The 27111-nt window shown below is 34.3% G+C and overlaps 2 protein-coding genes and 1 long non-coding RNA gene across 10 annotated transcripts in view; 1 reads left to right on the top strand and 2 right to left on the bottom strand.

Annotated features, from left to right (window-relative positions):
* Window positions 1-14747, bottom strand: part of LOC124428760 (M-phase inducer phosphatase-like) — a 64497-nt gene extending 49750 nt beyond the window's left edge. Inside the window, exons 1-3 of one of the 6 annotated variants that reach the window (XM_046973218.1) lie at window positions 14425-14747; window positions 12303-12517; window positions 10020-10238 (exon numbers count right to left, since the gene is read on the bottom strand). In XM_046973218.1, the coding sequence (XP_046829174.1) occupies window positions 10020-10212 (193 nt within the window). In that variant the 5' untranslated portion in view covers window positions 10213-10238; window positions 12303-12517; window positions 14425-14747. Of the gene's footprint in view, window positions 1-1668; window positions 1813-10019; window positions 10239-10878; window positions 11305-11346; window positions 12143-12302; window positions 12518-14424 lie in introns of those variants that run through there. The other 5 variants (XM_046973223.1, XM_046973219.1, XM_046973222.1 and 2 more) reach the window with 5 other exon arrangements.
* A 307-nt stretch (window positions 14748-15054) lies between these two features.
* On the bottom strand, window positions 15055-26906 carry LOC124428758 (regulator of G-protein signaling loco). Of its 3 annotated transcripts, none has more exons than XM_046973207.1 (14): window positions 25662-26896; window positions 24970-25575; window positions 24196-24846; window positions 20727-20837; window positions 20388-20612; window positions 19971-20191; window positions 19701-19893; window positions 18596-18805; window positions 17768-18041; window positions 17528-17676; window positions 17328-17411; window positions 17074-17221; window positions 16906-16997; window positions 15055-16579 (listed from the first exon to the last, which is right to left on the bottom strand). In XM_046973207.1, the coding sequence occupies exons 1-14, from the start codon at window positions 26295-26297 to the stop codon at window positions 16067-16069; spliced, it is 4113 nt and encodes a 1370-aa protein (XP_046829163.1). In that variant the 5' UTR covers window positions 26298-26896; the 3' UTR covers window positions 15055-16066. The 3 variants fall into 3 exon arrangements, with proteins under 3 accessions (XP_046829163.1, XP_046829164.1, XP_046829165.1); XM_046973209.1 differs by having other exon boundaries at window positions 16465-16598; window positions 25662-26906; XM_046973208.1 differs by lacking the exon at window positions 18596-18805 and having other exon boundaries at window positions 25662-26899.
* Window positions 23173-23925, top strand: LOC124428766. Its single transcript, XR_006943276.1, has 2 exons — window positions 23173-23308; window positions 23790-23925. It is a non-coding gene; the product is annotated as an uncharacterized LOC124428766 (long non-coding RNA).
* Window positions 26907-27111: the final 205 nt, after the last annotated feature.

Here is a 27111-nt window from a genome sequence, read left to right as displayed (position 1 = left end):
GTTCGTAAGAAAAAGTATTAACGGAGTCCTACGACAATGTACGGTGGCACGAGCCAAGTCGAGGGTTGGAATCGTAGCACGTTTTTGGGGGTACGTAGTTAGGTACAGGGGTGGCGCGTATTGAACTGCACTGTGCCAGGTGGTAGCTGCCGCCCCATGTGTGCTCATATGTCTGTCCCCCCACCCTCTCTCTCTCTCTCTCTCTCTCTCTCTCTCTCTCTCTCTCTCTCTCTCTCTCTCTCTATCGTTTTATCGACAAGTAAGTAACGTTGGTACATCGACTTTATCTCTCTCTTTATGTGTAAGTTCAATGCTTGTATTTGAGAAACCATGGACGTGTGTGTTCTGTCGCGCATACGTTTATCATTCAAGGATCGCGATTTTAAAGGAGGTTTTAGCAACAAAGAACTCTAGACAATTATTTTTTTTCTTTCGCAAAAACCCTGACGCAAATTCTCGACGAGAAAAATTGTTAACCGTAGTAAAATATGGATATGTCATAAAAGAGGACATTAAACGCCTCCTAGTTAATATTAATCGGGAAAAAAAGGCAACTGTGTCGTTTTTTGTCCTAAGTTTAAACAAAAAAAAAAAAAAAGAGAAAAGAAAAAAAAGAGAGGTAGAGAGAGAGAGAAGAGTGCACACGTGGGTGCACGATATCGATTGACGGACCGGTCTAACGGGCGCGTGCCACCGTTACGAACGGCGACTACATACCCGTATGACACGCCATCCGTGAGATATTCTTTTTAACTGTATATGTGCTCTCGTCTATGCGTTTTGCACGCGCGCAACGTGCCGTTGCTAACCCAAAGATTAAAGATTAAAATTGAAATAGAAAAACAATTTCCACGGTGGACACGAATGGACGATCATTGTTAAATAAATGTCCTTTTTTTTTATCGAAACGAATTTAATTTCCGTTTTAAATTATTCGTTAGGAGTATATAAATCGGGTTAAGTCGTAATTGAACGTTCAACGTCCGTTCCAAACGATTCCGCAACGAAACGGAAAAGTTTGTCGTTTGGGTTCGCGACGCACAGGGTCCGGTATCAAGTAACACCAGGTAATGATCGAGGAACCTACGCAAGGAAGACGGGGAATGGGGTACAGGGGTTTCGGGTGGTTTCAGGGCTGGGGGTGGGGATTTACGAACGATCAAGTAAGGTAAGGGACCACGGGATCAAGGAAGGAAACCGTGTGCGCCATGTGTTATACATTCGAAACGAAACCGCACAGGTGCAACCTACCCCACCGTGACCGTCGACCGCGATCAAGAATATTAACATTCTAATTTCTTCGCAGGTATTTCTCCACGTATTTATTTATTTTCGTTGACTTTCGATATATATATATATGTATATATATATATATATATACAGTGGCAGCCATATAATTACATACAGTTAAAAAAATCAAATTTGTTTTGCTATTAATTTAGTAATTAAATAAAAAACAATTTCGCTTTTTGCAAGTTCCTAGCGCAATTTATGAAAGAAACAAAAAACATGGTTTCTTAATTTATTATAATTAACAAGATTCATTTTTTTTTTTTTTTTTTTTTTTTTTTTGTCGAAGAGTCCAATCTCTTGCTGGTACGTACTACATATAGAAATATATATATTTTCACAAATAGTTTTAATTTATAATAATAATAATCTACTTACAAAATTATTACGATAGTCTAAGTTGTTTGGATATCTTCTGATTTTACATTTTCTGCGAAGATGTTTTACTAATCGTCGTTGTTCCGATGTAATATTCTTACGTTCACTCATCGGAGTGATTTTATAAAACGTGTGAACTGTTCAACGCTTCAATATACACTGATGGATACTGTTTACATTCTCAATGTCCTACCTTAAATACATACAATCTCAATGTACGTAAGTGGCCTCTAGAAAATCGATAATGCGGGATACACATAATATTTACAAACATCTTTATTTCTTGGCATTCATAAAACCTCGATCATTGGTATATTCTTAAAGGTCAAAACTTGTTAGAAATAAACTATCGAACCAGCAGCTACATGTGTTTCGAAGTTAAAATATGAAGTGTACGTCGTAAGTATATGGCTACCACTTTATATATGTGTATATGTATGTTTCCAATTACTTTTAAATAACAATACTTTCAATATTTTCAAAACTTTCAAAATGCGTCTGGATGATTGGATTAAAAATATTATAAAAAGATATTATTTAAAAGATTCTATTTGGGCATCGTTAACTCCAAAAAAAAAAAAAAAAGAAGTAAAAAATTGTTTTAATTTCTTTTGCGTAAAAAATATTCCTCAAGAGGCAAACGCTGTCACGCGTATTTTTCATTGATAAAATAAATTAGTAACGCATAGAAAAAAAAAAAAAAAAAAGAAAGAAGATAGAAAAAGAGAAAAAAGAAAAAAAAAATCATAAAAAAAGCCCTTCCTTTGGACCATCTCTAGGTGTAATGTAACCCCCTTAACGGACGAAAATATCGATCAAACGGGACCATAGTATAGACCACATGAAGAATCCCTTCAAGTGGCATATCACCATACACAGACTCCCACGTCCAACGGTCGCGTGCCGTCGCTCGTGCAGGAAAGTCCTTCTCTCTCTCTCTCTCTCTCTCTCTCTCTCTCTCTATCTATCTCCCTCTCTCTCTTTCTCTCTTTTATTTCTTCAGTAGGGTGAAAACGCACAGCCGTTGTATGTTATTCGCGAACCCTTCAGGGATGATGGGATGATTCACGACGGCGCATTAACGCGGAACATTAACTATGGAGCTACGACGAACTCGGATAACGAGTCATTGTTACACCCCTTTTTTCTATCGATGTGCGATAATGAGCCAAGCATTGTCCCTTGTCCCTATCTGACCATAGCCAGACAACGTCACGCCAGGTAGATATACATTGATACTTTATTTTACGTCCATACCTACGAGGATCCTCGAGATATATTCGATTAAATTAACGCTGCATAAAGCTGCTAGGAAAATTAACGAACGAAACCGATATATAATACTTGATATGGGTTTTATATATGGCATATACGTTCGGATCGTTTTTTTTTTCTTTATTTTCTCTCTCTCTCTCTCACTGTCTCTCTACGTATTTAAGTATCTCGTTAATATAAAATAATTTACAAGTAAGTAAGTATGTATAACTTGTGATTAAGATATAGATTAATTAGAACGAAGGGAATTACGATAATTAACTTGAGTAATCGCATATCGATGGTTAGGAAATAGGAAGAAAGATATACACCATATGGTGTTGCATGTGGTCGCACGACATCGGTTAAATTGTTACACACGCGGTACGTAATGTGCACCATAAGACGACGATCAGTATATTGTCATGTGCGAATTGCGATAGGTCGAGAATAGAATGTCGAACTAAAGTCGAAACTAAAAGAATATCCCTTCGAATATAAAAAGTCGAACTAAAATATATATATAATATAATAATAATCGAGATATTAAGTGTGTTCGATTAAAAATTTCACTTTACGATCGACTCATTCGTTATCACAAGATTTAAAAGATATCTCTCGTATTCGAGGTGAATTTTTTTCTTTCTTTTTAATAGAGATCAATATGTACGAAAAAAAAGAAAAGAAGAGAAATAAAAGATTTACGTTAACGGCGAGTAAATTTTCGCATGACCATTTTTTTGAACGGTAAAAAGCGCACCCGTTAATTTACATCTGCGATAAATCCGTACAATGGTTTTGCACCTTGTGCAGCATTGTCTAAAGAATTCTGACTTTTGTTATATACCTATACGTATATCGCATGCTCGTTTAATTACTACAAAGCCGAAGGCGCGTGGAAGGCGAAGATGAAATAATGGAAGAAGAAATGCGACGGGGGTTAAAGGTGATGGCGAAAGGGAGGAGGGTAGGAGGAAGAACAACGGAGGAGAGAAACGTTTGCGCGAGACGTAAATTGAGAACAACGTTCTGTAAATACATATATATATATATATATATATATATATATATATATATACACATATGTACATAAATATAAGTGCATAATAGGGCGAATAATATTAAAGAATCTTATATCGTATGCTATTTATATTTATATATAATATAAAAATCTGAAGACAGATATATAAATAAAGATAGAAAGAGAGAAAGGAGAGATAAAGAATGTGTGATAACGAAGATGAAAAAGACGTGTAACGGCTATTCTCAGAAAAAGAGAGAGGGAGAGAGAAGAAAAAAAAAGTTGGACCAACGAAAAGTTGAATTCGTGTGAATATATTTCGGATGTAACTACCACGGTGAATTTGTAATAAAGCATTATATTATGTACATAAGTACGCTTGCTCCTGGGTTACTCGAAATGATCCTTGGCTATTTGTAAAAGCAAGAACTTACGAGAGAGAAAAAGAAAGAGAGAGAGAGAGAGATGTGGTAAAAGAAACAAGATGAGAGACCAGACGAGAAGACCAGTGTCGTGTGTAAGTACGAGAAAACAGGCACTGGGTGGGATGGGATGGTACGGGATGGGATGAAATGGGGTGAGGGGGTAGTACCTACGTACCAACCATTAATAGTTCGGTGACTGGAACTCTCCCTTTTTATTCTTTTTTCGTTAGATCCCTCGTTCTCTCTTCTTCGTTTTCTTAAAACCAATCTCTCTCTCTCTCTCTCTCTCTACGTTCTTCTTTCTCAGTAGTGTCACCCTCTTCTTTCCTCCTTGTCCCGTCTCCTTAGTTTCCTTACATCTCTTATCCTCTCCCTTTCCCTCTTCGTCTACGTCAGGCTTACCCCGTGTTCACCTTTTGGATCCCCGCGTTTCGGTGGCATTAGTGAGAAAGAGAAAACGGGACGTATACCAAGAAGAAGAAAGAGAAGAAGAAGTAGAAGAAGAAGAAGAAGAAAAAGAAGAAGAAGAAGAGGGGTGAATCGTGGCAGTCGACACGCGCTCAACGAATTTTTCATCCAACGGATATCTTCTAAGGGTAAGTATTATTAAACCTCCCTATGAACATGAAACCAACGATCAACCGGAGGTATTTTTCATGTCATTTCATTTTGACGGGGATCGATTGGAACAAATATTTAGATAATATTGATTATTCAATGAGTATCTTAAATGAAATTAAAGTCGTTCGATGTTCGAGATCGAACTTAATCACATTTTTTTTTAAATATGATAATTAAGGTGAAACGAACGATCAATGGTGAATTTTTCATTTGATTTCATGACGACTAAAAATTTCATATTGACGACTAGAAATATTTCGATAGAATAGATTATTATATAACTTAAGATGTTTGAGGTTGACTAACGATTAATCATACTTTTTAAATATCATCTTAGAATGATCGTCGTGATCTTGTCTAATAAACGCACGCAGACACACTCATATATATATATATATATATATATATATATATATTGTAAAAGGCATTTAAGAAATGTCAACAATGTCAAGAAACATTATGGTTACATTTTTCTTTTTTTCTTTCATTATCTTTATTCCATTCCTTCCGACCGACGAAAGGTTCGTTAAAGAAGAATTTATTCGCAATGTTGAGAGGAATAAAAGAATAAAAGAAAAAAGGAAATATATATATAAAGAGAGAGAGAGAGAGAGAGAGAGAAACAGAGTGAGTAAAAAAAAAGGCCCGATTAGTAATTCGGTCTGTGACCGTTAAAGGTTGCCTAAGTGCAAGCCTTCATATTCCAAAATGTTGCGCGACCTGCCTTACCGGCCCTACAGGATATGTTAATATATCCCGTAGAAGACCCCAAGGTCTTGAAAACCCTTTACATCTCTTCACCCCCCCTTCTTTCTCCCTCCTTCTCTCTCTTTCTCTCTCTCGTTTTCCCTGAGCCCTTTCCTTTCCCCCTCTCTATTTCTGTTTCTCTTTCTGTCTGTGTTCCTTGGAGCAGTCTCTTACTCGAAGATATTTAAATTTTAAATCCCGATCGGAAAGCCATAGGTCGAAAAAAGGTTGGCGCTTCTCGTTTCGGCCGTTCCTATTTTTCTTTCTTTTTTTCTTTTTTCGTTACCAATATCACCGGTGTCCTGCCCCGTCGCTCATATTGTCCTACACTTTCACGTACGTAAGTTATACAATCGCATTCACACGTGCGTGTCCGTATCCGTAATATATAATTTATATTATATAATATATATTTGGAAATCAATTTCTTCTCAAATGAAATTTTTTATCCGGCGAAATTTCTAATAAATGAAATTCGAGTTTTGATCAGTCTCGTATCTTCTTTTTTCTTTTTTTTTCTTTTCTTTTTTTTTCCTTTAAATCGATAAAATTTTTCGGATCGATTCGTTACAACTGTCGTTCCCGTATGGGAACAATTCGTACGTGAACGATGGGAAAGTTAAAGGCAAGAAGAAGAAAAAAAGGGGAAGGGGAAATGAAGAGAGTGGGGGTACAAAGTAGGATTCCGTCGTATCTCTCTCATCATCGTATAGATCGATAAGCAAATACACGATACGACGATAATGATGGTCTTGAACAGTATCGTGAATCGAAATGATGATTGTCCATCGATCGATGATCGAGATTTCGTAAAAATTAAATATCACTTTCCATTAATTCTTTAGGTTTAAGTAGTTTAAAAACTGGGTTCCACCTTTTGCTTAGTTTTTTATACATAGTGAGATATATTTAAACCCATCTCGAAAAGTTGAAGATATACGCATAGTCATACAATTTAATATTTTATTTAAACTTTTTCATTCAGTTTCTCCATTTTTTTTTTTATATTTAAAAAAATTCTGTGCAACTTGAGTTTTTATGTTTTATTTTCTTTAAAATCGTATGGCTCCAAAAGTTAATCAAATCCTTATCGCATACGATACGAGATAATAAACGAATGAAGGTTAAAACGTATCTAACTAATCGATAATCGAATTTAATAGATATTTAGCCGTCTAAGTTGCGTGCAAAACAGGTGTATTTCCACCTTACGGCCACGGTTTCTGTTTTTACTCTTTTTTTTTTTTTCCTTTTCTTTTCTTTTTTCATTCCAAGTGTACGTTTTCCGTTGAACATTACCCATACCAGTAGTAGTGTTAACATCAATTACTATAGTTCACCGAGGCGAGACCCTTCTTTTCCTTACCTTCTTTCTCGTGTCGAGGGAAATGAACGAATGAATTTCAAGTACTTGCATAATTTCGCGAACGTGGAGGCCATTGGTTATTAATATTGAATTTTTGAAAAAAAAAAACAAAAGATAAAAAAAAAGAGAATCAATAAATAAATAATAATATAATACGATACAATAGCCACGCGTAAATATTTTTATTGTAACTTTTTTTCCTCTTCAGACAAGAGAGACGTTCTATGAGTGATAATAGTGCAACATACGTAAGTCAACCTCTAGGTTTTACCCTTTAGCAAAGTGCAACGTATTTCCGGGGCAACGAACGAGAACGGAGAGAACATGTGGCAGAGTACTACTCCGATACTACGATAATAGAAAAAATTTCATCGATGGAAATCGTATTTATGGGGATTACGTAAGTAAAATAAATGGAAAATTGAAAATTCACAGAAAAAGAAAGATCGATTTTACAAAAATATTTTTATTCGATAGTAATGTATTATATGATTCACGAGTGTTATTTAAAAATTTGCGTTAAAAAATTCGAAATAATTGATTAATATAAAGCAAACATTAAACATTAAACATTTATTTCCCTTATCGTAGTTTTTGTCTAATGGAAATTTTTTGTTTAAAAGTCACAATTTTTTTTCCTTGATCGTTAAGAAATTGCAGAAATTTTTTATTGATAATAATAATAAATTCGAACATTCCCATATTTTTATTAAATAGAAGATTTTAAAAATCATCTTGGTCAGTGAACAGCTAGTTTTTTCTTTTCTTTTTTTTTTTAACGCATCTTTTTTAAGGGCTTCTTGATGTTTTTCATTTTTGATAATACTCGTATTATCGAAGCATTATCAAAAATGACTCTTCTTCATTCGACATAGATAACACTCGAAGAAGATAACGAATTGTTTTAATTTTTATGTTGCGAAAAATATTCCTCCGACCAGCACATATATTCAATGATCTTTTTATTAACAAAATAGATCACATGGCAAAAAAAAATTCCTAAAAATTGTCTTTTCTTGGACGATCTAAGTTTACGTAATCCTTTAAATAACAAATGCAATTCCAAATAAATCGAAAATTTCATTAGGATAGACGAGAGGTGTTGATTGGATGAAATATATATGAAATATATAGTAATAATAATATATGTATATACACGTATATATATATATTTACAATAAAAAAATAAAAAATACAATTATTATAGGACAAATCGTAATATCTCAACCCCCACCCAACTCGTTAAAAATCGCTAGCCGAGCAAGTAAACCCAGATGGGTGTCCCGTCGCGATAGGGAGAAACGCGCGAATCTGAGACTTTTTGCGAGCGAACAGCTGATCTCTTAACGGTCTTCGTATTACGGGGGTAGGTCAGTGCCCTTCGAGTGAGAGAGACGGCGGTGCGTGTGCGAAAGGAAGAAGACTATACGTAGAGCGTGCCGTTCACCAATACGACGAATAGAGTGAAGAGAGGGGAAGACAGAGAGAGAGAGAGAGAGAGAGAGAGAGAGAGAGAGAGAGAAAGAGAAAGAGAACAACACAGGGCTGGGCTCCCGCCAGGGCAAAAGAGGGCACCAACCCAACCAGCCTACCAGTCAGTCAACCAGCCAGCCAGCCAGCCAGCCAGCCAGCCAGCCAGCCAGCCAACCAGCCAACCAACCAGCCAACCATCCAGCCAGGCCAGCCAGTCAGCCACCCGACGAAAAGGCAGGTGAGCACCTGGTCTAAAAGTTCGGCACGAGCTACTACTTGCCTCTTGGTTACGAAGGGGTGCTCAACGGTCCTCCTGCTAGTACGCACACAATCGTTTATTCCGTCTCAAGATGGGTGCCAATAAATACAAGAGACCGTACGACGCATTTCACTTTTGCTATCGACACGGCTTCGAGGGTTCAAAGGCAAGCTGCTTTCGATTACATTACTTTCTCTCTCTCTTGCCTTTCCTTCCTAACCTATCTTTTTCTAAACAATGGACTAACAGCCCTCCTTTCTTCGTTATACTCAACAATCCGATATATTCCGCGAATTAGTTTAACGTCAACGCTACGTAACGTTTCAATCGACATTTCAATCCATTTCGATTAATATTTTAATCGATAAATGAATTGAGTAATGAAACGTTTAATTTTCTTTTAATTAAAAATTTTTCTAATACAGATATTTGGATATATTTTATAATTATCGATGTCGAATAATAACATTATATATCGTGCATCCCTTTCGTTGCAAATGAAAAGAAAATAATAATAATAATAATAATAATAATAATGATGATAATAATAATAAGAATAATAAATGGGAAAGAAAACAACATATTGAATGGTCGAATTAGGATCGAATTTAATGATGCGTCTCGGGTCGAATGAGAACCGCGAGGTACTTAAAGACGACGTTCGAGGAGTTCAAAGCCGTAGCAGACATCCCCGGACTCCTCAAGGACGGGGAAATCCCTGTCACCCCATACCATCCCATTTCTTCCCTGAGATACACGCCTCTCGTAGACCAAACCTGACGTTATCTCGTCACATTGTTATTGCTATTTCTCCTATCATCTCCGTTAAACAAATTCGATTTATTTTATTAATAACGTATTTACGTTACATACATAAAAAAAAAAATAGCGACTTTTACCTAATATTATTACAATTATTGTCAAATTATTGTTTGATTCGAAATAACTATCAAACGTCGCGAGCCGATTAAAAATAAAAAAATAGATCCTAGATTAACAAAAAAAAAAAAAAAAGTAATAATAATAATAACAGTTTCCCATGTAATTTTCGATGTACATTGTATCGAACAAAGAGAAGTTTACGCATTTGTTAAAAAAACAAAAAAAAAAAAAAAAGAAGAAAAAAGTTAACAAATAAAAAAAAGAATGTTTGACTGAAAAAGTGTGATTATTGAAAGGACTTACCTAAACGCAGATCTGAATTGTTCGTATCACTTTCCATACATTCTTTTAACGATATCGTAGACTTATCGAAATCACGAATCATGCTTGATACCGGCGAGACTATTTCCAGCGACTTATCCTGAACCTTTTGCGGAGAATTCTCTTCGATCTCGGTGATTTTCATTAACGGAACGATTCTACGCACCTGTGACATTGTTCTTCACCTATGTGTCTCGTTATCTGTGGATAAAAAAAAAAAGAATTAATCATTTTATCATATGAATTAGCAAAAACGTATAAAATAACAAAAGAACAAAAAAAAAAAAAAACAAAAAATCTCTATTAAGTTAAATAACGTTGAACAAACGATATTGAAAATTATGTGGGTGATTAAATGTCGGTGAAAAAAAAAAGATCAACAACAAATATTATTCATATAACTATTCTTATAATTATTCCATTTTTTTTTTTCATGTAACTTCTCGTATACGTAATAAACAAATCAATAATATATAATATATATATATATATATACAATCGATTATAATATACAATATTTCGTCAACATTTCTATCGAAATACTATTATTATATTTTAATAAATGTTCAAATACTTAATTAAATCGAGCATTAAAGGAACATCGCCATGAAAGTTTCTTTCAATAACGAAAAAACGAATGCGAATCTTTGAAAATGCAGGGGAACGAATCGCTCGACTGATTCGACGAAGGCCTATAATAGTGTTATACATATGTATAAGATAGAGAGAAGTATCAGCTGATTAATCGCAATAGCAAACACGTCGCCGCCAGAGAGATATGCCTTTCTCAATGTCAAAAGGGACAGACGGTTGTAAACTGTTTCTAAGCAATACGACTTACTATATTTTTTACAAAGTAGTAACTATCCAATCCCGATAATTCCTTAGCGAATTATACGATCGCGTACGATCTTACGTCTCGACGATATTCTCGTTAATATATCACGTTAATAACGAGTACGAGCCACGTTAATAAATCTATTCGATTAATAATGTACAATTTATTTAATTAAATTAATTAAAATATGTACATAATGATTTAATGGAATCGATAATACATCCATAATGATATACAATAATTACACAGTTTCGATTTCTTTCGACAAGCATGACATACAACAACAACAAGGAAAAAGAAGAAGAAGAAGAAGAGAAGGAGGAGGAAGCAATATGATCGTTTGAGAACGGGATCCACGAGAAACAAGAGATAAAAAGAAAAAAAAAGAAGGAAAAAAACAAAGTGGTCTGTCGAACGATCGATCGATCAGAAGGGAGAAAAAAATGGTGGACGAGATTTCACGAACGTTACCGATCTCTCCCTATCTTTCTCCCTCTCTCTCTCTCTCTCTCTCTCGTTCGCGACAAACGACAATGACAATTACGATTAATGGATTCGATGATGATAAGGAATTCGTGATCGTGATTATTATCGTAGATCGCACGCGACGATCCTCACTCGATCGCACCTCGACATAAACTGACCGACGAACGTCCGTTCTCGTTCTGTTCTCTTCTTATGAAAGAAGGAAGGTCTCTAGTACCACAGTGTGAGCGCATATTTGCGATAAACAAAGCACCAACGACGACGACGACGACGACGACAACGACGACGACAACGACGATGACGACGACGACGATGACGACCTCGAGACAGTAGAGAGAGAGAGGGAAAGAGAGAAGAGAGAAAAGAAAAAAAAGAGATAGAAGAAAAAAGAGAAAAAATAAAAAAGAAAAAGGGAAGAAGCGAGAGAGGACACATCGAGGAAGATGGAAGTAGGAAGGGAGGAGGAGGAGGAGGAGGAGGAGAAGGATGAGTGGGGGGGGGCGTAGGAAGACGGATAAGCGCGAGAGCTTATATATCGTGCGTGTGTGTGTGTGTGACAGAGAGAGAGAGAGAAAGAGACGAGGACCGAATGTCGCCGTCTGGTGTATTATGGGGGGTCCAGACCCTTCGTAACAGTCACTACTTTCGTGTGTGAATACTATATATCTATATATACATATATATACAGATAGACATGTCTGTATATAAGAGAGCTCGCCCACGTTATTGCGAACGGTCCGTTACTCGGTTACTCGAGCGACTCGAGAATAGTGACGCGAATGATCTCTTGTGTTGTATATATATATATATATATATATATATATATATATATATATATATACACGTATTATACATGCATATATATGTATGTATGTATGTATGTATGTATGTATATGTCATCTCGTATAATCGAAGAGAAACTTTACAGCTTCCTCCCTTACCCTTCACGACCTGCACGCCGATTGGGTTGCCTATCCTTAAGGAGACTTGAATTTCCAGCTGTGCGTGTGTATTGTATATGGATGTATGATGCGTCTTGCATGCGTGTATATATATATGTTTGTTCGTTCATGTGTATTACGTGTGTGCATACGCGTAGTTGAATCTTCTCTTTCGTCGTCGTAGTCGTTAAAAGTTTATAACGATCAAAAACTTGCTGAAAAGGAAAATTTTTTTACGAAATTATTCGAGTAATCGTCGTACGAGAACATACGTTGAAGGACTTTCCTTTTTTCTTCCTTTTTCTTTTTTTCCTTAACGAAGATAAGAAAAAATAAAAAGTATTAAAAGTACGAGATACATTATAGAATTGTAATAATTGTTTACATTTGAAAGTCCAACTTCGAATTCGACGTCTTTTAATAATCTATTAATACGAAATGACTAGGAAGGGACACGTAATTTGTCCTACGTAATATAACTCCTATTGTTTATAACAATATTTTTGTATTTCAATCGGTAAAGTACACGACAAGTGATATTAATGTTGGTTCTTTAAATTGAGTAACGCTCAATGATTCCATAACATGCAGCAAGCGTATCAATGAAATTTAATCTTCAAGGAACGATTAAAAAAAAAAAAAAAAAAGAAAAAAGAAAGAAAGAAAGAAAATATCCTCGATAGCAAAAAATATTTGGTTTCTCGGTTGTCATAGGAAAGTTATTGTATCATCTCGTACGCTCGTGATGACGATGATGATGACGACGATGACGATGCTCGTTGACCCGTCAAATTATATAGATCAAATTTCATGTATATACATATATACAGGGTAATTATAAATTAAGATACCAGTTGAATATCTCCTTTGTTAGAAATAATAGAAAAAAAAAAAAAAAAGAAATATACGTATGTATATATGTATGTATGGCGATTGTATTACATACAAGGAAATAATTGAAACTTTGAAAATGAATGGAATTTAAACGAGCTATTACTATCTTCTTTTTTCTTTTCTTTTCCTTTCTTCGCTTTTTTCTCTTTTTTTTATTATACATCGTCTCGTTAATTATTAATTATTAGATCTACGCTCGTTCAATAATGACTTTTCTTTTGCAAGATAATTCATTCGAATATATAATTTTAATGAACGAACGAGAAAAAGAAAATGGATTGAAAACAAAGAAAAAAAGCTAAAAATGATTAAACTTCTGATTTAAGAGGAAGTCGTAAATATTATTCGACGTAATAATGCTTCTTAATATATGTATATATATATATATTATATAATATATATATTTTTATTTCTAATAAACGAAATATTCACCAGGTCCTTAATTTATAATCACCCTGTATACATAATAACATACATAAATACATACTGACGCAACACAAACAACACATAAGTGAATCTCGTGTATACGATGACACATTGTGTATCGTATCGCTATTCGGATGTCCCACAAAAAGTGAAATTCGAGAGGTCTTTGAAAATTACTTATGGATCATTTAACAACAATTTTCCATACCGATTATTATATATATACATATATACATATACATACATACATTATATATATCGTGAGGGACGAGTGAAGAGATGATAAAGGGTGGGGAGGGGGGAATCATCAAACCCATCAAAAAACCAATAAAGCTTAACCTATAATGACGTAACATGCATATGTATATATACGTATCAACTATATCGCGTAGTCACGATCAACGAGAGAAGAAAGGCGGAATTAGAGGAATCGACCTGCCCTTTCGAGCCTCGAACGTTCATACGTATATTTACTAATATCAGATTTATTCATTAACCTTAAATAAGAAAAATTTCATAGCCGTTAATGTAACTTGATCGTACACCATTTCAATGGGTTATGTTACAGTATTTGATCTAATTAATAATTGATATATTCATCGAAACGTTCATTTTGAAGGTAAACAATTTTTTCGAAATTTGTCTAACGTTAGAACGATAAATAAATAAATGAAAAAAAATATAGATATGTACGTACATACATGTACATATGCGTGTATATATATATATATATATATATATATATATGTATAAATATATATCCTGTTGCGAGAAAGAAATATAGAACAACAATAATGCTTACCTAGACGAGATGATATCACGACGTGAGAATCCTGTTTGATGACCAATAGAATTAACATGACCAATAAGAGAGATCGATTATTCGATATTATTACGTTGAAAGCTAATTCCAATATGACGATGAACTTGTTAAACCTTCCATAACGCATACGTTTCAAATATAAATCGTTTATCCGTAAGAAATAAATACGTCGATCACGGTACGTGCGCGCGCCAAAAACGGTGGCGCTCTCTGTCGGCCAGAAATATGATACCGATCGGAAATACGTAATCGATAAAATGAACGAATCATCGTTAAGTAATTAATTTTATTGTCTTGATTTAAACGCGTATGCAAATGAAATTAATTAATTAAATAAATAAATAAATAACTAAATAATATATTAATAAATATAATAAATTGTTTGTTAATATTATTTTCTTACTGAACACTTGATAGGATTAAATTAATTAACGCGTTTGGCTCGTTTGAAAAGTTCGCGCCTTTTTACAAATTTCGTTATTCATTTTATATTTTTTAATTATATAAAAATGTCATTCTTAAAACTTGAAAGAAATGGTGAGAACTTTTTCAATCTATTGTCCACGTAATTAAATATCACAAAGGTGAGAACGAATTAGATCGATAGAATTTGTTAAACGAAATTTCGATAATTTATTTATTCGTATTAAATTTGTGGATTCCTTTCACAAATCTCTCTTTATCGTTGATGTAACAACACACGCGTCGATGATTATAAATATAATAAAATATTCCTAACGTGTCCTGTACAACCAGGAATGTAACAATATATATCATAAAGTTATAAATATAACGATCACGACGACATTGTCCAGCGCTATTCTCGATCTTACATGAAAGGTATCGTTAATTTTAAGGCACGTACAAAGCTATTTTACTAACACAGCTGCATGTAGTTACGTGATTGTGAGAATATAATAATACACATATACTTTTTTTTTTTTATCTTGGCTAAATTACAAAGGAAGTATTTTTCGAAGGCCACAATGGAGCGTTAGGGTTTGCGTTGAAAAACCAAATAAAAAAAGGAAGAAAAAAAAGAAAAAATGTCATGTAAATACAATTTTTATGAATGATTCTATCAAGAAATGCTCCGTTTACAACTACGATTCGTCGTCTTTTCTTTCTTTTTCTTTTTATTTTTGTTAAAATATCTCGTAATTTCCATGCTCGCGCGTAGCACCGTCCGATTTTTTTTCCTGAGTCTATTCATACAATTTTATTGATTTCTTCTTATCATAGAAAAGGAAAAAAAAACAAACGATCCTTCCACGTCAATACATCAACGTTCTCTCTCTCTCTCTCTTTTTTCTTTTTTTTCTTTTTTTGATCAGACCTCTTCTTTTGTCTCCTTTGAATTTCATTGAATTTCTATTGAATATAAAAAAATGTTACAAAGTAATTTTTCTTGGATATGTCAAGATAATCTCTATCATCGTTAGCGAATCGTCCCAGTACACTGATTCTCTTTCTTTTCTATCTCTATCAAATCTTGATCTATGAACGAAGACACATAGATATAAAATGGAAGAAATTCTATATTAGATTTATTCCAAAGGCTTCGACGTTTTAAATAATATAAATTTGTCGATTGTCGACAATCGATGAAATACAATCCGAGCTAAATGATAACATTTTTATTTTGACAGGATTCCGATTGATTGTTCATAGGACTTTCCTTTCCAGATTTTTGATGTGTCTTCGATGTATTATTCATAATATAACTAGTCTTTACTACGTTCATAACAAGATTTTTAGGTTTTGGTGGTAATGGCGGTGGTTTTGATAATTTTGTAGTTGGCGATACCTGACTATCCACCGAATGGGACTCTTGATGTTTTGGGTCCGAACGAAATCCATTCTCAACGATTGTCTGATCTCCATCTACTATAGTTCCATCCAAAGTAAATGACGTATCAAGACCTTTACTCACAGATTCTATTGTATCAGGCACTGTTGTTAATCGTTCTACGATTCTACCATTTGTCAAGTACGTTGCACGCTCTTGCCCGGTCGTAACATCTTTTTCCTCTCCAGTATCATAGAATTTCGTGCTTCCCTCGCAGAAATTGGTAGGCGTTACGCGAGCTCTTCGAAACTTGTTGCGATCCAAAGGTTTCCCATTTTCCTTGTTCTGATTAGTAATTTCATAGCTTTAAGAGTCGAAATGCATTATGACAATGAACTTAAGATTACAGTGCATGTAAGCATGACAACATTCTCATAGAATAATTTTTTTCTTTTCTTTTCTTTTCTTTTCTTTTCTTTTCTTTTTTATTTATTTATTTACTTATTTATTTATTTTTCTTTTTTTTCCATTCTATTTTATTTCGTTTCGTTAAATAGTTAATTGTTAATTAATATGCTCATTTTATCTCCTTTTCTTCCTATCTCTAGATGATTCAAATCCTATTCATCAATTATGGCAATGATTTGTAACATAGTATATGTTTTGTTTACCTTTAAGAAATCCGGCAATTCGAAATTAATTTCTGTTCCTCTTTGATCTTCTAGCCTAGATCGTTGTGCCCTCTTCAATCCCTCGTACAAATCTATAAAGTAATAAATATATTGCGTACTCATTTAATATAATAAGATTAATGATTTCATCGAAGATTCGAAACTTACCATCTCCGTCGAACCTTCCAGGAAGTTGCAATTTCACGCCATTACGCCACTTTGCAATAAGAGGAGGATGAGGTCTAGTAGTTTCTTCGCTAACGGATTCAGTAGTGCCACCACTTTTCTCACTTCCGGTGGTATACTTAGATTTCATCTTCAAAAATATTGAAATAATCATTGATAATATAATGTCAATATTCTTTTCATATAAAAAAAAAAAAAAAAAAAAAGAACAAAAAAACAAAATTAATTAACCATACCTTCTTTTTTCCATGCATGGTAGAATCACGGACAAAAAATTTACTTGGCAGTATAGAAGAACCTTCGGAACGTTGATCATCAGACTGCGATATGGAAACAAAAGAAACAAAAAAGATATGTATTAAGATTTATATATACACGTATATATCCATAGATTTAATAATTAAATAGATTTTTGTATTCGTTGCGAAAGACATACTTTACATGAGCCTTCATTATATTGATATTTGCTTGCACTTTTCCCTACTAACAATTCTTCAAATACTTTATTTGTTATTTCATCCAAGGTTGGCTGTCCACGTGATATTTCATCAGAATACTTGACCATAGCTGGATCTCTTTGGGCATCTAATTTATAATCAGAAAATTCTTATAAAGACATCACATATTTTTTTTGTTTCTTCTTTTTTTTCCAAATGTTTATCTATGTATATTTCACCTTCGCTGTTTGTAGTCAATGTAAGTCTTGTCGGTGCATTAATAGCTGAAATGTCCATACAAACGCGATGACCCTCGCTCCAAATACTAATTAAATCCAAATTGAAACCATATTTATTCAAAAGAGGCCTGAGTACTTCTTTAAGAGTTCTTCCCTTATGTGCAATCACGGTGATTACTCTACGTGAAGGTAAATCAACTTTCAAAACCTTTGTTGGTACAACTTCTACCTCTTGTCCTGCTAATACTGAAGAAGGATATTTTGTATCCACTACCTGAAAACAAATGAAATTATTAATGATTAATAAGGATTACATCTTTAAATTTGACACTGCTTATATATACATATATACATATACATACATATATATGTGTGTGTATATGTTATCTTATACAGATTAAATTATAAGCATTAGCAATGGTTAAATCCTCGATATATTTAAAGTTATATTCTTATTATATAAGGCGTTCAAGCCTTCTTTCCAAGGATATTCCCATCATATTTATATCAACTGTGCAATAACCCGAGAATATTTAAGCATTTGTAGGTTCCTCATTTTATAAAAATATATGTGCAATATAAGAGTCAATAATAGAATCAAGATTTCATAGAGAAAAAAAGAAAGAGAGAGAGAGAGAGAGAGAGAGAATATAATACGTGCAAAATACCATTATATCCCATAACCTTTATCCATTATCTAACAATCTTAATCAGCGTTTAGCAATATTGGCTTCAATGCATACAAATGTAACGCAGTATTTGTTGATTTGTGTTAGTCATTTTAATGCTTTTTAAATTTGCATTATGTAAATAGAAAGAGACACAAACCTCATCCGTAGCTAGTATAAGAACATCATAGTTAGTATATCGAAGAGCTCTTTTATCGAGGAGGCGAGTAACCACATCTTTAATGCTCTCAGTTTGGCTAGTCGGCACTACTGTAGTGGACCCGTCCGATAATATTACTCGACACAACCCGGTACATTTGGTGCGAACTTCTTTCTTTTCATTCAACTGTCCTTCACAGGACGATACTGACTACAATTTATAGAAACTAACTCACATACATGAGAAATAAATGAACATTTAATATCTACTTCTCTGATTATTAAAATAATTCAATGATATTATTATAAATTGTATGATGAACCAATTAGAAACTCTACTAAATAGCACGTATAAGTGACTGCATTAACTTATCCTTTCATATGTAAGGAATAAGAAAAGAGATTTTTGTTGAGATTTCTTTCAAAATCTAACTTTCTCCCAATATCAATATTATATAAAAGGTTTCAATAAAATTAACTTTAGAATTGAATTTCTCGTATGAAGAAAAGAACAAAATAGATTTTATCAAGACGAGTCCGGAAATGCTTAATTTCTAAATTATTAAGACTTTCAAGTATGATCTTAATATATTCTAATTATATTTATTTCTTGGAATTATGATACGCTCTATTAATATTTCATTTCATATGAAATGTTTGAAATGTCTATTTCCTCTCTGAATACATGCCTGAGTTCATCGTCTCATTTAATTCCAAACACGTCCGAAAATTCCTCACTTTGAAGCATGTTAGATATTATTGGAGTTTTATGTATTGAATATGCGTTATTCATTCTACCGTGTTGTTGAGACAATGATATTCAAATGAATGCATTCGCGTCAATGCATTTCGTTTATGGTGTGCCGGATGGCAATACATCATGATTATATTTGGAAGTCTTATAACTCAGAAATTAAGCATTTCCGGACCCATCTTAATGGGACCTATCATTTTTTCTTCTCTACATACGTTGGCTAATCCATTCTTAAATTTTTTATCGCGTAATATTCTTACACCAATGTATAAATAATATAAATATGATATATAAATATATATATATATATATATATATATATATATATATATATATATTATATGATGCTTACATGTTTGTTAAACGATTGCCTCAATGCCAAATCCCATGATGCTAAAGAGGATCTGCTACTAGATATAGATACGCTATCCTCATTGTTATTACCTTCTGCTTCTCTCTTAATGGTAGTAAAACTCTTGTATATAGTTTCACTTCGGTTGGGGGTTTTATTATACTCTGTTTCACCACGATCTTTCGATTTTGATCTATAAATGTTAAAATGGAAATAAATGTCCATAGAATAAAATTATTTATTGAGATTAAAAGATTAAATATTAATTACCTATTTTTTCTATGCCAAGGAAGAATAGATTTCCGGCAACGGTCTTCCGCATCCGAATGGCTCTTCTTAAGTTTCACGCTAGGTGAACTAATAAGATTTAAATCATAATCTTCTATACTGATAGCACTATTTCCTGTTTCTAAACAATGACGATAAAGTTCAGACCTTAGAAATCTAGGGTAACTATCGAACTTCATTAAATTAAACACCTGCTTTTGTGCCTATGAAAAAAATATCCAAAAAATCAAAATAAATAATAAGGATCCTACAAGCTCGAACTTTTGCACGCGTTCACTTGGATCGATAATATACATGTGTACATATATATACATATATATATATATATATATATATACATATGTATATATGTATATATATATATATATATAAAAGAAAAAGAAATCCACTATCACATACTTGTAGAAAAAGATTCGCAGGAGCTTCATTAAGAAGTTCTTGAGTGATCTGTCCAGAAGCATGGCTGTCAACATTTACTGGTTCTGCCGCTGTATTTGATAAATGACGTTGGTAAATCTGCCAAGCTAATCTGCATCGACTAATTGGGTCTTCTGTATCCTTATATCTTTCACAAGCAGCCCAAAAATAAATGTTCTCGTGACTAAATTCTTTCTTCAAAAATTCCTGAGAAAAATAAAAAAGGAAAAACAAAGTGATTATATGCGTAAACATTACTTATGTCTTTGATCAAACAATAGTTTCAAGAATAGAAGAAAACAAAAACAAATTCATTCTTACTGCAAACGTCTGCAAACCCTTTGGGTCTCCCAATAATTTTTCAAATCCATTTGCCCACGTATGTACGCTTTTACAATCGCTGACTTTGTCACATGATTCTGTACTTCCATGCTGTAATTGAGGGATAAATCAATTATTTTAAATTACAACGAAAAACGGAAGGGAAAGAAAAGAAAAAATGCGTTTCGTTTTATATGTAACAAATGACCGTAAAAGCAACACAAGAGAACGGACCTGCGTGCTCCGTTATGCATTGTGAACGATGTCGAATAGAACAGGAGGGTTGCGTATTAATAGTCAAATTAACAGTTCCTGTTTAAATAGACGAGAGTTTTAAAGAAGTTAACTCTGCGTATCGTATATAGTCTTCTGTCTTTTCTTTTTTTTTTTTTTTTTTCTTTTATAATCCCACAATATAAAAAAAAAGAAGACTATTAATTAAACAATATTATTCTCTTTAGAAGATAAAAGAAATTGATATTGTATTGGAAGAAGAAAAAAAAAAAAAGAAAAATTCATTAAATCCCACGAATTCTTTCGTGAATCATGAAGAAGATTAACTTCATCAAGAATCCGCGAGAAAAGCGGATTCATTGCGTCGATGAGGAAATAAAAAAGAAAAGAAAAACTACGGATTCTATGCAACGCTAAAACCAATTCGACGATAAAAATCTGAGTTTGCTCGTCACGCAGCACCTGTTGCACGATACTTGTTCCATGGTGAACAACGTGAGAATATACACAACAGTCCCACGCGATATTCAATTCAAGTACTTCTAGTTTCCCATGTATTTTAATGATACTCACTCGAGAGTTGTTACCGCCTTACGGACCGTGTGTCTCTAATAAATGCGCCAACGCGTAATAAAATAAAATACGAGAGGAAGAGAGAGAGAGAGAGAGAGAGAGAGAAAGAATCGCTCTTATACAATAATACTAATAACAATAATAATAAAATATAAAGTCACAATAGTAATATATAAAGTTTTACTTTATATTTTAATCGACGTTAATTTAAACGCGAACAAGTAGAATATATTTTATCTATGATCTTACTCTAATAAAATCAATTTATAACGTTAACGCCTTTATTCCGTCGCAAAGGGAAGAAAATTTTTAGGAGAATTGTTTTTCTTATAATAAAGGCAAAAGAATAAATCCAATTACTACGGAAACTTATGGTTCCGTTCGGGGAAATCCGTGTCAAAGAAATGCGAATGAAATCACGTATAATGTGGATACACGCGTTACGTGAATACACACACTCGACGACGTTCTCCATTCATATTAACGAAGTAGGTCGTTAAAAAAGAAATATTTAAGAACGATCAAACGAGTAAACAATAAGACGTATTTAACGCGCTTCCTATCGCATTATTTAACAACTCTAATGTCAAATGTTATCCCATCGTGATAAAACGCACGTACGTATATATAATACGTGTCTCTCTTTCAAATAATTTAATCATTTATTAATTAGCGAATAATATTACCAACGTCCTTCGAAATATCCTTTGAATTAAGTCAAATTATATGTAGAAAAAAATAATAACAATAACAATAATAATAAATTCGAACGCACGTTGTTTGAATTAAATGGGTACTCTTAATTTCACCAAATTACGATTAATCATACCGAATGTTTCCTTAAAGAATCCATGTCCTGTCCAACGAAGCTGCAGCCTCGGGGAATGACGCGGAATCCCATGTAATTATCCGTTTTGTACGCACGTGTTTCGCAATCCACAAAAACTCGCGAAGTAAAGAAGTAAAAAGGTGGGGTGGATGGGTGGGTGCTTCGGGAGGGAGGAGAGAACAAGAGGACAAAGGGTGAAAGAGGAGAATCCGATGGCTTTGGTGTAGCTGGGGAGGGGACTTTGTTTTAGAGTGAGGGTGTGAGGTTGAGGGAAGGAAAAGTAATAATTAAAAAAAAAAAAGAAAAAAAAGAAAAAAAAGAAAAAAAGGAAAGAAAAACTAGAAACGAACCAGTAAGACCGATAACGAGAGAAAAAAATTACAAAAAAAACAAAAATAAAAGAAAAAAAAAAGAAAAGAGAGAATCACCGTAAACGCGCTCGACCGAACGTAGATCAACGAGGAGAGGGCTCCGCCCAGCCGTGGCGACGCGCGATACGTACGAAACGATTTTATTATACGATCGTACGACGTCGACGAGCAAGTACGACGAGAAATAAAAAGAAAAAGAAAAGGAAGAAAAAGAGACCAACGACGACGATGACGATGTCGACGACGACGAGGACGAGGTTCACGACGACGAGGACGAGGACGAGGACGAGGACGAGGTCGTCGACGACGTTGACGACGACGACGACGACGTCACGACTTAAGATTTTAATCCTGACGATAACGAAATACGAGACGCAAAACCCAAACGATACGTTCTTATGGGGCAGCGCATAATGCGCGCAGAGTTCCGTCCGTCTCTGAACGAACGGACGTATACGCGCACCAGCGCGCACTAGCGAGCGCAACACTGCTGACCAGAAGAGAGGAGGACTCCGTAAAAGCAGCAACTTCGTACCCAGACAACACTAATCACTGCGTGCGGACGTATGCCGGCCGTACGTGTGTATTCTCTTCTAACCGTATATATATATATATATATATCTCTCTTTCTCTCTCTCTTTCACTCATAAACACGCATACACACTGCACACATGCGCGCACGCGCGCACGATGCTTGTGCGCCCTGCATACAGGGTGTCCTCATTCAAATCGATACCTCATTGATAAACGTACGTATATTAAATAAAAATGTTCGAGTTTAATAGGACACTCTGTATATTTTTTTATGACTCACGTTAACTCACGCATTAGCTATTACTATTACTTGCAAAGTATTGTTTTCTCGTTTTTTTTCTTTTTTTTTCTCTTTTATCGGCCTCAAACGAATCATAATTGTTCGATTAAATTTAGCTCGTCGAGTAAGAAATGAATCTTTTATTCTTGATAAATCGAAAGAAATTTTATTTGCAAAGTAGAATAGTAGATAAATAAGCGTATTTAATTGTTTTTAATATTTCCTTTCGTTCATATACCTAGGATATAGATTCACCGAACTGCCCTACGAGCAACGGGAACTATATAGCAAGCAGGAAATGTGATGACGCAGCTTCAATAGAGAGCAAAACAGGGAGCAACGGAAACCGTGAAAAAAAAAAAAAAAAAAAAAGAAAAAGTACGAGACCATCTTACCTAGCGCTGCTTCCGCGAAGAATTAGCATGATTTCGAAGTATAATGAATGATTAATCATAACGATAACGAATATAGGTCATTACGTACAAGTTAATAATTACGTTACCTACCCGTTATGTATCGCACAGAATGATTAATTACGAACGTATAAGATATTGGCAAAAAAAAAAAAAAAAAAAAAGAAAATGGAAGAAGAAAAAAATACAAAGAGAAAAAAGAAAAAGAAAGAAAGAAAGAAGAAAAATTTCTTACCAAACAATTGTCCGACGTGCAGGTACGAGTGCTCCGTATTTCTTGCAAGCTTCCCCATGGACGTGGTTTGTCGTTTTTATTGCCGTACGAGTGTAAAAACGATGATGAATGTTCCGACGTAGGATTCAAATCCTCCAAGCTATGAACCAACGATTTCGACATGCCGCAATAGACCTTTGGGCTTAATTTGTCGCAGGCGGTAATTCGCGTTAAAATTTGCGATTGGTTGGACAAATTTTCCGACGTATCGATAACTTCGTCCGTTCGTTCGTGAAGCATCGCGGTGGTACAGGCAGATGAGAGAGAACCAACGGACGAACTACCGAACCCCTGCATGACCACAGGAGCAGATGGTCCCGGACAGGTGGTGGCATCCCCACTCCTCCATGAATTTTTCCCTTCTGAAACGATCGAACGATTTCCTACCACTACTGTAGACGAACTCGTTCCATCGCGTGGATTGTCAAAATTCACTGAAACTTTTTCGTTATTTATCCCCGTTGTAGGTTCATACGACGACGATATCCCGTTTCCCTTCGACGTACCCGATCTTATTATATTCTCCCATCTTGAATCTGATATTGCCCGTACTGTGAGCCTAGAACCTGCAGTTTCGTTAAATGTTCCTCTGCTAGGAGGCATTATAAGACCCTGGAAATAAGAGAAATGTATTTATTTCTTGTTTTTCTTTTTTCAAGTTTTTAATCACGTTTTACGACAGGATAAAAGATTAAGTCTGATAAATGATTAAAGCGCAAAAAGTAAATACTATACTCTCTGCAAAATGGAGCGTTGTCTGGAATGGGAAAAGTCTGCATTTCTTTCCGAACGTGAACGATAGTCGTCTTTGAAACCTATGCCGGAATCGCTATTGCTTGAATGAGCCGTCGACGTGCTAACGTTGCTAGGCTGAGGCGAAGCAGCATCCTGACGTCTTCGTGCCTCGTTGTACATCGGATTGGCATCGCCATTTGTAGTATCGGATATGTATAAGGTTTGTATGGCTCCTATTAAACTGTTGCAGCTATCAGGAAATTCTTGGCACATGTTCAGTTCCGAGGTTTTCGTACATGTAAATCCAAATACGTTACAAGTACTGGAGTGTATCGCATGATCAATCAACTTATAATATATAGTGAACACATGACACGAGTTCGAAACTATGTCATCCTTGTCTTTGACCGACTTTGTTAATATTCCAAAATACTGTTTATCTTCTTCAGAAAAAGAATTACAAAATATTATTCTATAGGATGGATATTCAGCAATAACAAGATTTTCTGAATTAGTAAGTTTTATGTTCGCCACATGTATCGTTAAAAGTACTGTAGTCGGATTTCGTTTTTCTGCCTTTAACCTTTTTATGCATTTTCGTAGAACCTAAAAGTATTAACAAAAGATTGTATATTAATTGACATTATAAAATTTCATACCGAATCATGTTTATATAAGCTACAGGCATCTACCTGCATCATAGAGGACGGATGCAATTGATTAGGAATATCAATAGTACCCAAATAACCGACCACAGTTCTATGTACAATTTTTTCAGAATCCCGTTTATGCGACGTAGGCGGAGGTGGCGGAGGAAGAGGATTACTCATGTTCCAACGATGATGAAGGTGACTGCAATGTATTTTACTTTGTTGCACTGCTCTTCCAGTTGTATCGAACATGGCACCGCTTTGTAAATCCCTAACAACTTTAGCAACTCTACATTGTAACTGTATAGCATTTGTATTGTTAGCACGTGGCTTATGTGCATATTTCGGCTTGGACCTAACCGTAGCAAAACCTTCTTCGTCCGATGAATCGGAATAATAATTTTCAGCTATCTGTAATCTTAGGACACCTTGGGAGTGTCCTATTAGCTGCACCACGTCGTCGTGTGGAACTTTACTAACATTGTGACCATTAACAGCCACCAAATAATCTCCTGCTCGTAGCCCAGCATTTTCAGCAGGACTTCCTTGTACAATGCAACTTAATATACAAGGCTGTTGTCCAGAAATAGTAAAACCATATCCCTTTGTTCCACGGACCACTTCCACAGCTCGTACACCATAATTTACTCTCTTCTTTTTCCTTCTGTTGTGGTGCATCCTTGTATTTGTATTTCAAAAGACCACACGCTCAAATATCTTCATTCTTTCTCAAATGATTCTCTCGATGCACCGACATTTTTCTTACAATGCAAAATTAACAATTTCAATTGAATTATTGAAAGAATATCAATTTGTAATATTTACTTGACAGCTTGACTTGCCCGTTTATTCAGAGTGAAAAATATTATCGAACATGTGAATAGAAATTTTTTACTATATTGCACACAACTAACGACGATCTTAACGATAAAACTATAAACGTATAAATATACCGCATAAGATTTTTATATCCAGTCTCACATCGAAATTAAAGTTATAAGTCATAGAAGTCTAGCGGTTGACGGTAACATGGAGTGTTTTGGAACTCCATGTCTTCCATATTTACATTCCTATGTTCATGCAATTTATCTGATACAAGACATATTTCACAAATTTTAATATAACATTATAATCGTTTATACGAAATACGTAAAATGATATCTCTCCATGATCAGGAAATAATCTTGTAAAAATGGTTATACATTTTAACGAAGATTAATAAGAATTGGACAATTCACCACTCAACGGGGTTAAGTTAGTAAATTAAAGCGTACCAACCTATCAAATTATTCCCGTATATTTATATGCTCGTATAGTGCCATAAATAATATTCAAATTGGATAATACGTTTCTTAAGAAATCTTTCGAAGCTTTCAAATTATAACATCGTTATGTTCTTTTTTTGTTCTTAAGCGACGATAGAATACGATGTAGAAATCTACGGTGAGTGTTAGGTTAATTCAATGTTTAACTGAATGTAATTGAATTTGAT

The sequence above is a fragment of the Vespa crabro genome, chromosome 13, assembly GCF_910589235.1.
Source record: "Vespa crabro chromosome 13, iyVesCrab1.2, whole genome shotgun sequence".
NCBI classification, from domain to species: Eukaryota; Metazoa; Arthropoda; class Insecta; order Hymenoptera; family Vespidae; genus Vespa; species Vespa crabro.
The sequence above is the reverse complement of the archived record's forward strand: the minus strand, read 5'-3'. Positions and strand labels throughout refer to the sequence as shown.

What these genes read in the sequence shown, in the direction of transcription:
- LOC124428758 (XM_046973207.1), bottom strand. Translation starts at nt 26,297, where the DNA reads ATGCACCACAACAGAAGGAAAAAGAAGAGAGTAAATTATGGTGTACGA. An exon ending in ATCCGTCCTCTATGATGCAG is followed by an intron (nt 25,576 to 25,661) that starts GTAGATGCCTGT and finishes TAATACTTTTAG; the next exon opens with GTTCTACGAAAATGCATAAA. An exon ending in CTGCGAATCTTTTTCTACAA is followed by an intron (nt 20,192 to 20,387) that starts GTATGTGATAGT and finishes TTTTTTTCATAG; the next exon opens with GCACAAAAGCAGGTGTTTAA.